Source organism: Eumetopias jubatus, unplaced genomic scaffold, assembly GCF_037043125.1.
Source record: "Eumetopias jubatus isolate StellerSeaLion01/CBP00866 unplaced genomic scaffold, mEumJub1_p1.0 scaffold_4, whole genome shotgun sequence".
In the NCBI taxonomy this organism is placed as follows: domain Eukaryota; kingdom Metazoa; phylum Chordata; class Mammalia; order Carnivora; family Otariidae; genus Eumetopias; species Eumetopias jubatus.
The window spans coordinates 183,203,783-183,216,139 of record NW_028274810.1 but is presented as its reverse complement, the minus strand read 5'-3'; the positions used below and the strand labels follow the sequence as shown (position 1 = coordinate 183,216,139).

The following is a 12,357-nucleotide window of genomic DNA, read 5'->3' as shown; positions in this document are numbered from 1 at the left end:
GAATGCTTACCAGCACTCATTTTTAAAAAAAATATTTACTTATTTGAGAGAGAGAGAAGAAACACAAGCAGAAGAGGGAGAGGAAGAGAGAATCTCATGCAGACTCTGCCTGACTCGGAGCTAGATCCTGGGACCTTGAGATCATGACCTGAGCCGAAACCAATAGTTGGGTGCTTAAAACAACTGCGTCACCAGGCACCACAGCACTCATTTAAGAGAACAGAGAATTTCAATTTTTTTCAGCTTTATTGAGGTATAATTAATATATAGAAGATGTATGCAGTGATAGGAAGGATTTTAAATTTAGCAGCAGGATATGGAAAAATGCCTTACCTCATGACTTCTTTTTCTGAAGCAGAAGGGAAAATCATTGGCTGAGAAAGAAGGTACAAAATAATCATTGTAGAGAGTGAAAAAGTAAGTTTTCTAGAACATTGAAATAAGATGACCAATTTGGGGTCTGTGATCTTGAATTTAAAGAAAGCCTGTCAGCCTGAAAGCCAGTTCTTTGTGGCCCCTTTTGAAAGAGAGAAATACTGAAAATTGCTCTAGAGAGAGAGCAAGTACAGTAATTGTAGCTCCTTGTTTATATCCATGACAATGTTAAAGAAAATATATAGCTAAAAGAAGTTATAAGTAGCGGGGGCAAAAAGGTGTGAGAGGTTAGATGTGTCAGTATCTTCATCTTACATAGATTGAGGAGCTACTGTATACTTTTGATAGTTGAAAATTCAAGAAATAGATATTTAAGTACACACATTATTTAAATTACACATTTACTGGGGCACCTGGGTGGCACAGTAGGTTAAGTGTCCGACTCTTGGTTTCCGTTCAGGTCATGATTTCAGGGTCCTGGGATCAAGCCCCGAATCAGGCTCCACACTCAGCTTGGAGTCTGCTTGAGAGTCTCTCTCTCTCTCTGCCCCTCCCACTTGTGCTCGCTCTCTTTCTCGCTAATAAATAAAATTTTTTTTTTTTTTAGATTTTGTTCATTTATCTGACAGAGACACAGCGAGAGAGGGAACACAGCAGGGGGAGTGGGAGAGGGAGAAGCAGTCTTCCCGCTGAGCCAGGACCCCGGGATCATGACCTGAGCCGAAGGCAGATGCCCAACAACCGAGCCACCTAGGCACCCCTCTAATAAATAAAATCTTAAAAAAGAATTACACATTTACCATGAGAGCACTGAAATACTAGAAAGTAGTTTAAATGATCTAAATCTTCATCTATCTTAAAGACAGGTGAATATACAATGTCAAAAATTGATCAATTAGTGATAGAGATATTTTAAATTATAAATATGGAGGCAATCACCAGATGAAATAAAAACAGAGTTAAAAGTGATTGCCTATGGTTTCTCATTGAGACTCTACTATTTGACTTTTCTCATAACAAATGTATGCCTTACTATACTTTAATAAAATTAAAACAAAAACTATTTAAGTGTGAATGAAGATCTATGTCCAGACCAACCTTTGATAAAAGTAGGTAGGTTTATGAAAGGGACATTTTTTTCTATCCCCTTCCCAAGCCCTCTTCTTAGCCCTCTGGGTACTGTTTCCTCCCAATATCAAAGGGATATACTGCTCTTCTGCCCTGACTTCCTCCCCTCTTCACTAAGGAAAATCTCGTCTCCAGTTGTTTTCCGATTCTCAACTTTGGTAAACACAAAATAAGCCTATTCTTGGGCTCGTTCTAAAAATGACTTGTCCTTGGCTCATGGTACAAATCAGTAATAATCTAATAACTGAAATTCTTTTCCTCCTGTTCCCATCCCTGCCAAAATATTCTTTAATGTGTGATCTCATTTAGGAAGAGAGTTTTATGTGCATGTTTTTATTTTGTTGCTTTTTAATATCAGAAACAAAGGTAAGTGGATCAGACTCTTCACTTCATAGTATATTACATTATGGTTCGTATAAAGTGCCTTGCATGATGAATTTATCCCATTTTATTTTCACCCCCCACTCTTATTCTCTACTCGGAGAATTTTCATTTTAAATGAGTTCAAAGGAATTAATCTGTATTGGACTGTTAAAGGCACTTGGATAACTTGGGGAAGATTATTTAGAAGTGTGAGAAAGAGGCCTTCCCAAGGGATTTCAAATTATACCATCTTTACAGGGTTCATTTCATTCTTTGTATGTAATGATTCAGTAGTCATTATTAACCCAGGCTGGAATCAGGATAGTTATTGAGATGTTTTCTTATTATTACAAGGTCTACTTAAAGATATAAACAGGGTATAGTGTAATATCCCAATCATGCAGGCGCTTAACAAACTATAGAAATGATTCCTGAAAGTATAGTCTTGCAGGTGCTTAACAGATGTTCTCATGCAATAATGATGCTGTAAAACTTATACAGGTTTGAGGTAAGGATGAATGACTTATTTACTACACAACCTTAATTTCTTTTTACAACACCGATGATACTCATCAAATTGACAGTTTTATATGCTTCATCAACATGTTGGATATGGGATAAACAGGTAGCCTACAATTAATGACAATTATTTCCACTATTAACTGATGCCTAATAATAACATTATGTAACCTACACAATGTAGAACATCTACTACCAAGAAATGCAGCACATTGTTTTATGTTTCCTGTATCTCATTTATTCAATAAAAGTTTTTGTCTGATTAAAAAATGTTATTAGTATTAACACTCATCCAGAAATTCATTACTTAATGCAAGCAATGATTTTCTAGGTAGAGAAAAAAATTGTGATTAGGGCATATTGTGCAACATATTTTTCAATTTTCTTCCAAGAAGTATATGAAATTTCTAACAAAAAATGATGAAATATATTGAATTGAAACCCTTAAAGTCAGGAACTAGCTTTATTTTTTTTCTGTATTTTCTTTTGTACTTCCATATAGAGTCTGTACTGTGTATTGTTTTATAGTCATATTTGTATTTTTCTTTAACTTTTATTTTCATTTAAAAAAGATTTTATTTATTTTTTTTTTGAGAGAGAGAGAATGAGCAGGGAAGGGGAAGGTGGAGGGGAAGAGGGAGAGGGAAAAGTAGATTCCCTGCTGAGCAGGGAGCCTACCTGAGGCTCAATCCCAGGACCCTGGGATTATGACCTGAGCAGAAGGAAGAGGTTTAACCAACTGAGCTACCCCGGTGCTCCTTTACCTTTTAAAAAATACTCAATTTTGGGACGCCTGGCTGGCTTAGTTGGTGGAGCCAGCAACTCTTGATCTCAGGATTGTGGATTCAAGCCCCATGTTGGGTGTAGGGATTACTTACAAATAAAATCTTTACAAAAATACTCAATTTTTTTTAAATACTCAATTTTGTTAGGTTTCCTCTCCAAGATTTAAAAAAACCTGGAAGCAAGATCCTATTTGACTTCATCTATGTATATTTCTTGGTAACACGTTAGTGACTTGCTCATAAATATTGCTTAAAGGAATAAATGGCACCTTTCTTTTATATCTGATTTAAAATAACTTCAAAAAGGTTTAGTCAAACATAGTAGTTCCCCTCAAAAAGTTTATTTCTCACCTTCACTATGTGTATCACTAATAGGAATCAGGAAGAACAACTCCACAGCAAGACAGTGAAATGTAAAAAGAATAAAAGAAAGAAAAAGTAATATGGTCTTCTATATTATACTCCCTTAAGACAAAAATAGGGAAGCTATTTTTTGAGTGAAAATAATGGTATGTGTTTTGTGCTGTAGATATTCAATTTTATATTTAAAAAAATACTACTTCGTAAGGCAGTATAAGTGAATCCTGGCTCTGCAGTTTGTTGTCAGACCTTGGTCCAACTACTTGACTTTGCCAAGCCTTACCTTCTCGGACTGTAAAAAATACAAATATCTACCTCTAGGACTGGTGGTTTAGATAAATCTAATCAGGCTCACTCAACGCGTCTGATACACAGAGCGCCCGTACGGCTCCTAACATTAAGTGAACTAAGTGAAGTTAGTTATCTCAGTGGTTCCGGCAAAGCAATAGCTGTAGATGCACAGGGAAGAGAACGCATAGTTTTGAGTCTTATTCACAGGTTGGTATTAGCTAGGCATTTTCTTTTTTAAAGATTTATTTATTCTAGAGAGAGAGAGGAGTCGCGCTCAAGCTGGGGAAGACGCAGAGGGAGAGAGAGAAAATCAAGCAGACACCCCGCTAAGCACGGAGCCCAAGGTGGGGTGGGGGGCGGTGCTCATCCCAGGACCCGGATTTCGTGACCTGAGTCAAAACCACCAGTCCCATGCTCCACCTACAGAGCCACCCCAGGCGCCCCTAGCCAGGCATTTAAAAAGCTGGACCCTGGGTATTACTTTCGTATCTCATGGCGTGTAATTAAACGAAGCTCAAAACTAATGGTTTAGCGCTCACGTTATTTTATTCCGGGCTCTACGTGGAGCTCAGAGAACACACTACCTCATAAGGACTACAAGACCCCAGGACAAAACATGTCAGGCCAAACACTGACTCAGATTCCCTACCGCATGGCGTTTTCCCAATGCGTGCTTTTACGAAGCGGGAGGAAACGCACGTTCAGAGACGGGGTCAACGCACGACCTCTAACTATGCTCACATCCCCAGTGAACTAAAAACAAGAGAAAAATGTTGAGCTACACTGAGACAACAATGTAGAAAATTTCCGACGCTATCGGATTACTCCTGGACACGGGCGCGCCCCGCGACAGAAAGTTCAGCAGTTCCTGCGGTACGACGGGGGCGGTGCCGCGGCCGTAAGGCAGCGCCGCGAGACCACGTGGGCTGTGAGGCGACCACGTGGGCTGTGAGGCCACCCCGGGCGTCCTTGGAGGGTCTTGGCTCTGCGGGCAATGACCGGTCCCGTGCAGGGCGGTGGGGCAAGGGCCCTGGACCTGCTCCGGGCCCTGCCGCGTGTGAGCTTGGCCAACCTAAAGCCGAATCCAGGCTCCAGGAAACCGGTAAATAGCTGGTGGCGGTGCGGGGAAGCGCTGGGGGATGGGGCGATGGAAGCGGCCCTTCACTCCCCGTCGTTTTCGGGGACTCCTTTTTCCAGAAGGGTGTTGGGATGAACTAGGGTTGCCGAGCCCTTGTTCTCCTTAACTGCACGGAGGAGAGTCTTCCCATATGGTCCCAATTCTCAGTAAGCATAATTATGTTAGGGCGGAGGAGTGAAGTCACAGAAACTACAAAATGATAGTCTCAGGGAAATTTAAAATGAAGCACCTTCTCAGTATCTATTTTCGTGGGAAAGATTTTAATTGATTATGATAGATGTCTCCTCTGCAAATCACTGAATACAGCTAGAAAAGCTGTTGACATACTGTCATATTACCTAATTTGAAAGATCTTATTTTTAAGTAATCTCTACACCCATTGTGGGGGCTCTAATTTACAACCCTGAGATCAGGAGTCGCTTACTTGGCCCACTGAACCAGTCAGGCATGGGGTACACTGTCATTTTAAAGAAATCAGTTCCTTGTTTTCAAGAAGTGAGAGGAAGTTAATTTAGGAAAAATTCTTTCTTTACAAATTAATGTATTTACAAATTTGTAAATGTCTTTACAAATTAATGCATAACGCTAATGTATTTACAATTCCAAAATAAATGTTCTGGAATATGGTATAAACCTTGTTTGTTGGGGATTGATTCTAGGATTTTTTTCAATTCCAGTCCATCACAGAATTCACTTTGCCTTTGAAACACAGCTTGGACTTCACAGTTACAAGAATTCGCTACATCTTCAGAGGCAAAGATGCTAATTAAAGAGTGTTTGGGGGGTAGAGCAGCTAGAACAAGGCTTGACACATAGTAGTGTTAGCCAGTACTGGTTGGTTGGATAAATGAATGGCATCACAAAAAATATACAGCGAAAAGATGAAATACAATTTTTAAAAATGCACCTGCAGATCATACAAAACTCTCTTCTAGGAAAGACGACGAAGAGGTCGGAGAAGAGGTAGAAAATGTGGCCGAGGCCATAAAGGAGAGCGTCAGAGAGGAACTCGGCCCAGACTGGGCTTTGAGGGAGGCCAGACTCCATTTTACATTCGAATCCCAAAATACGGGTTTAATGAAGGTCATAGGTAAGGTTCCTTTGCTTTTTAAAGTAGAAATCCCTAATTTTCACTGACAGTCACCTAAAAAAGTAGCGTGGTAGAAATTTGAATTCCTTTTGAAGCAAACTTTTGTTGCTGCTTCTCTGAAACATTTTTGGTAATGAAATTTGGGCTGGATTAGTAGGGAAAAAAGCCTAGACTTTGTACTCATACCTGCAAATGGAGATGATAATGCCTGCTTTTATGGTTGGTTAGAGACTGAGCAATAATATCAATAAAGGAAAACTATCTTGTTACTTTGAGCTCCATTAATGCATCATTTAAATAAAGTGTTACATTTTTGACATACTTGTTTAAGTGAGTGAAGTAAATGCTTAGAGAGGCAAATTATTTTAATGAAATGAAGTACTAGTTTTGTTTCATTAGCAAAAGCCAAGCAATATTATGTTTCTGTTGTACTCAGGAGAATTTTATTTTGTTAAGTCACCTAAATTGATGGAGGAAAATACAGGACAGAGCTTTGAGTTGATTTGAAGAATTTACAGGAAGATAAGCTTGACCTGAGTTTTCCAATTATTACTTTGTTTTGTAGCTTCAGACGCCAGTATCAGCCTTTGAGTCTCAATAGATTGCAGTATCTTATTGATTTGGGTCGAGTGGATCCTACTCAACCTATTGACTTAACTCAGCTGGTCAATGGAAGAGGTGTGACCATCCAGCCACTTAAAAGGGATTATGGTGTCCAGCTGGTAGAGGAGGTAAGTCTGGACTAGATTTTTTAGTGTTACATAGAAGGCTATATCTGAATTAGTATAATCAACAATCTGCCTTTGTAATTTTTCTTTTTTTCTTTTTTTTTTTAAAGATTTTATTTATTTGAGAGAGAGAGACAGAGACAGAGAGCACGAGAGGGAAGAGGGTCAGAGGGAGAAGCAGACCCCCCGCTGAGCAGGGAGCCCGATGTGGGACTCGATCCCGGGACTCCAGGATCATGACCTGAGCCGAAGGCAGTCGCTTAACCAACTGAGCCACTCAGGCGCCCTAATTTTTATTTTTTTCGAGTTGTCATATAACCATTACATAGTGGCGATTGATTGTGTTATAGTCAGTTGTAGTTTGAGGAAGTTGGCATGCTGTATTGAGGGGCCTTTGTATCCTGGTTCTGGGGTGCTCTTCAGTGTATCCATTCATCTTGCTTCCTCCTCCCTTTGATACTCTGCCCAAATGTCTTATCAGGAAGATCTTTTCTGACATCCTTTTATAAAAGAATACTCACCGCCCCCCCTGCCCCACGAACAGTCATACTCTTGTCTGCTTTAACGTGCCCAAAGTATTTTTCTTTGAATATATGAACACCTGACCTGTATTACCAAGTAGTACATTTATTTTTTCACTCTCTCCTTCACTATAATGTAAGTTCTTTGAGGACAAGTACTTTGGTTCATTGCTATATTTTCAGTATTGGAAATATTGGCTCATGATAATTATGGAGAAAAGGAATGAATCAAATCCAATTCCAGTTGCAGCAAAGTTTTCTATTTATAGAAATTGGCGAAGAGGTTCATTAACAGTTAAAACTTGTTCATTAATACTTTTGCTTCTTGTCAGTAATACAGCTTTGTAAGTAACTTAGTGTCCACTAGAGGGAAGCATATGTTTATGGAAAAACCTTTTAGATGCCTTTAAAAAAGTGAACCTCATGGATAAAAGTTTTCCAAATAAAATGATTTGAAAAGAGAATACAAAATACACTCTCAAGTCTCAGTATTCTATTCTGGGTATATAAGGGAATACACATATAAATTAATTTGGAAAAATCTTTGACTTTGTCAGCCAATAAACGGCACATTCCAAGTTTTCAGGCATGTGTCTATATTAAACGAGGAAAATAATCCTGAAAACTACACCAGGGCAACAGTTGAGTAAGTACAGTTAGTTACACATCATTTGTAGCTCTGTAAATTGGTTGACCTTTTCTGGATTTCAGATTTGTAATAAGTAATGGGTGGTAAGACTATTTTAATCCTTCAGCACAAAATTACCAATTTTGGAGTGTATGTTTTCAAGGAATAAAATAAAAGAAACCTATCTGATACAAAGAGACATTCCTAAAAATACTATTTATAATACTAAAAATGCTGGAACTAACTCTAATGCCCAAGAATAGGGAAATAGTTGGGAAATCTGGAATAGTAATTAAAATTCACGAATAATATGGCAAGACCTTATTGAGTCAAAGGTGCCATTGATTATAAAAATGTAGACCAGTTTCATAGATGGAAAAGTGAGAAAATGTGTCTTAGAATTGATGGAATATTTTTGAAATACATGAAAACTTAATAAAAGGAACTTGATTGGGAGCCAGCTTGTTTCGACCACACCAAAATAGCAGAAAAATTCTATCACTACAAAAAGAATGGTAATACCAGCATCTTTTAATTCAGAATCTGTTTTGAAATAAGAGTAAAATGTAGTACATCCTAATAAAAGTGACCAAAAACAGAACTTTAGAAAAGTTCAGTTCTACATTTTTTAGTATTGACTATACTAGGGAAAAGTAGACTTACATTTTTGTCCTTTTAGAGGCTGTAATAAAATCAATAGTAAATGTAAAGTGAATCTCTGTTGTGCTTTTCTGCCTTTTTTCCTAGAGGGGGCTGATCCCTCCCAGGTCAGATTTTTTTTTTTTAACATTTTATTTTTAAGTAATCCCTATACCCAAAATGGGGCTCGAACTTACAACCCCAACATCAAGAATCACATGCTCTACTGACTGAGCCAGCCAGGTGCCCCTGTTGTCAGATATTTTGTTCTCCCAAAGGTTCCAGCATATTTGTCCCCTTGTTAACAATCTTTTGGTCTTTTGCTAACTTAAGGATAGAAGATAAGTTTTTTTCCATCTCAATATGGCAGAATGTTGTGTTTAAGAACACAGGTGCTGTGACTAGACTCCCTGGGTTAGAATCCTAGCTGTGTGAGGGGCACCTGGGTGGCGCAGTCTGTTAAGCCTCCTGACTCTTGGTTTTGGCTCGGGTCTTCCTGCTCTTGGGGTCGTGGGATCGAGCCCTCTGTGATTCTTGGCGCTCAGTACAGAGTCTGCTTAAGACTCTCTCTTTAAAATAAATAAATAAATCTTAAAAAAAAATCCTAGCTGTGTGATCTTGACAAGTTACTTAACTTCTCTGTGCTTTGGTGTCCCCATCTATGAAGTTGGCATAGCAATAATTTTGTCATAGGGTTGTTAGGAGGATTAAACAGTCTACTATTAATGAAGTACTGGGGATGGATGCTTATATTGCTGTTTAATAAATATATAAAATGAAGATGTAGTCATCCCTGCTTACAGAGAATGAAAATTGGTAAAACAAAGTGTCCTAAAAACATAAAAAAGATTGCATGTTGTTTGATAGGACCTCAAAGTAGAGGTATTTAGAGTTGGAATTACTGTTGCATTATAAGCATTTTGGAGGAGAAAATACAATGTAAAAAGGAAGCTTGCCATGACTACTTTTAGCCAAGCTATCTACAAACAGGCTTTGCTTTGACCCATTACAGGGTGCTGACACCTTTAAGGCAAAAGTTAATATTGAAGTACAGTTGGCTTCAGAACTAGCCATTGCTGCAATTGAAAAAAATGGTGGTGTTGTTACTACGGCCTTCTATGACCCAAGAAGTCTAGGTAAGATGTCCTGCAGTCCCTTTCTTTTCCCGCTTTGTCTCCTACTGGCTGCCCTATGAGGATTTTAAAAGTCCTCCTAGCTCTCTGACTTGGCAGTTTGGACACGTCAGTTTTCTGTTTTAGGGCTTCCTGTTAGTGGTGTGACTTCTTGTAATGTACCTCAGTCAGTATGTATAAGAAGGTTTTTTGTTTTTAAACATAGGGCTTGCATATCATGTTACCTATGTCTAGAAATTCACTAATTGTTAGTAACCCAGGGATAACTTGGATTTTCAAGATGTAAATTTTTGAAAATGAAGTGTATCCATTTGCTTACTTAAGATAAATATATTTAATAAAAAAAAGTTCTTGGATTGAAGTGCTCATCTTGGTAGTATTTAAAAATTAATAAAGAAAATCATGTATATAGCCATTATTTGTATCTCTCTTTTTTATTTAAAATTTTTTCAGAAATTCTATGTAAACCTGTTCCATTCTTTCTGCGCGGACAACCCATTCCAAAACGAATGCTTCCGCCTGAAGCACTGGTACCGTATTATACTGATGCAAAGAATCGTGGTTACCTGGCCGATCCTGCCAAATTTCCTGAAGTAAGACTTGAGCTTGCCAAGAAGTATGGCTATATTTTACCTGATATCACTAAAGATGAACTCTTCAAAATGCTTAGTACTCGTAAGGATCCAAGGCAGATTTTCTTTGGTCTTGCCCCTGGATGGGTGGTGAATATGGCAGATAAGAAAATCCTCAAACCTACCGATGAAAATCTCCTCAAGTATTACAGCTCATGAATTCCCTTCCAGGAAAGCAGAGTTGTAAAAGAGTTCTGGAAGAAAACGGACTGAAACATGCTTATTTCTCATCATCTTTTCTTGATTTATAATTCTCTAGATGTTGATGTTAATTTTCCATGTAGCCCTATATCCATTTTTATCTAAAATTGAAATAAAAAATGGAATAAGCAAGGGCTGCATAGGGGAACTGAATCTGTGCAGGTTTTTTCTCAAAGAAACAGACTCCCTGGTTTTCTGCCAGAGGAAGATGGTAACTTTTAGGGTATTTCTTGTTCGTTTTCTCATGATCTTCTCGTCCAGGTCTTGTGTTATCGTTGCAAATCAGAATGGATGTGCAGGTGGAATGGAACTGACTTTTTTAAAAAGATATTTATTTATTAGAATGAGAGCAGAAGAGATCACAGAGGGAGAGGGAGAAGCAGACTGGCCGCTGAGCAGGGACCCCGATGTGGGGCTCGATCCCAGGACCCTGAGATCATGACTTGAGCTGAAGGCAGATGCTTAACCGACTGCTCAGTCAAGGTTAAAGCAGTTACTAATGGTGGCCCATGTTAATAAGCCTCAAGGAAGCTCTGCTATCCAGTGTCAAGGTGAAAAGCCTTCAGCTCTGGATTATTAAGATGTGGGGTTTGAGCTTAAGGTTTAAATACAGTAAATAAGTAGTACAGTATTTACTAGAAAAATTGAAGCAAGAATTCCAAATGAATTCATTTTCTCAACTCATCTGATAAGAGTAGACAATGATAATTAAGCCATTAACCATCTTCTTGAAGAAGTGTTCTAACTGATATTTTACTTATTTCATAGGTATTGGAGACCTTTGTTTTTCAGTCATTTTAAATGATTTTTGAAGAATTGTTCAGTGATTATATAAGCCATAAAAACAACTGGTAATGTGAAACTTTAACTCAGTTAATGTAAAAGATTCAGCAGTCAGCTTCTTTAGCTTTGCAAAGGTGTGTTGTACCTGAACCATACAAAAAAGCTCACTTTATCCTGCTGCAATTAAATCTTGAATAATTCATGATAATTTTTCCACAGGAAAAATAAAGTATTCCTGGCTGTTTATTTTCTTAAAATAAAAAATTTAAAAGCCTAAATGATGCAGTATTTTATTTTGTTAACTTATCTGCCTTCTATATTGCTGATCTGAGATTCTTTTTATAAAGTAATTTATGCACCAAAAGTATGTATATTTAAATTTCTATCCAGGATTATATAATTTGGCTTATTGAACCACTTCGTAATAAACCAGAACTTACAAGAATCACTGTTAGGATCATCTTCTATGATAATCACGTATGAATTTCAAGGGACAGGCAAAAATTGTAAGAACTTTTTTATTTTTCAGAGACTCCAAGTGAGTTGGGGTTTTAGGATTAGTTTTGGCTCCATTGATAGGAACCACAAAGCACAGTGGCTTGAATGAGATAAAGGTTTTATTTTTTTTCACTGAAGCGCTGAGACCTGTTCAGAGCTGATTGGTGGCTCTCCTCCACAATCTCAGAGCCCATGGCTTTCTCCCTGTGTAGCTCTCCCATCCCTAGAGTGAGATGTACATCTTCATGATCCAAATAGGGATCAATAAGAGCCAACTTTTCCTAAGAAAGATTCCTGGTAGCGCCACACAAAACTTTTGTATACATCCCATTGGCCAGAACTTGGATACAGTTCCTTATGTCCTTAGCTGAAAAATTCCTTTAGGATGGGTGAGTAAGAGTGGATGTATTGGACAACCAGCAGGGGTTGACACCTGTTTTGGTATTGACCAAACTTCAAACCTGAGGTTAACAGACTTAGACAACATAAAAAGTGCAGAAATCTTAAATTCTTTAATAGTATATTCATTCTGGAATGCTGAGTTC

The 12,357-nt window shown here is 38.1% G+C and overlaps 1 protein-coding gene across 1 annotated transcript; it reads left to right on the top strand.

Moving 5' to 3' along the window:
- Positions 1–4,739: 4,739 nt before the first annotated feature.
- Positions 4,740–11,592, top strand: MRPL15 (mitochondrial ribosomal protein L15). The gene is made up of 5 exons (XM_028119034.2): positions 4,740–4,923; positions 5,895–6,049; positions 6,615–6,780; positions 9,578–9,701; positions 10,152–11,592. Exons 1-5 carry the CDS (start codon positions 4,816–4,818, stop codon positions 10,487–10,489), a joined length of 891 nt encoding a protein of 296 aa, XP_027974835.1. The 5' UTR covers positions 4,740–4,815; the 3' UTR covers positions 10,490–11,592.
- Positions 11,593–12,357: the final 765 nt, after the last annotated feature.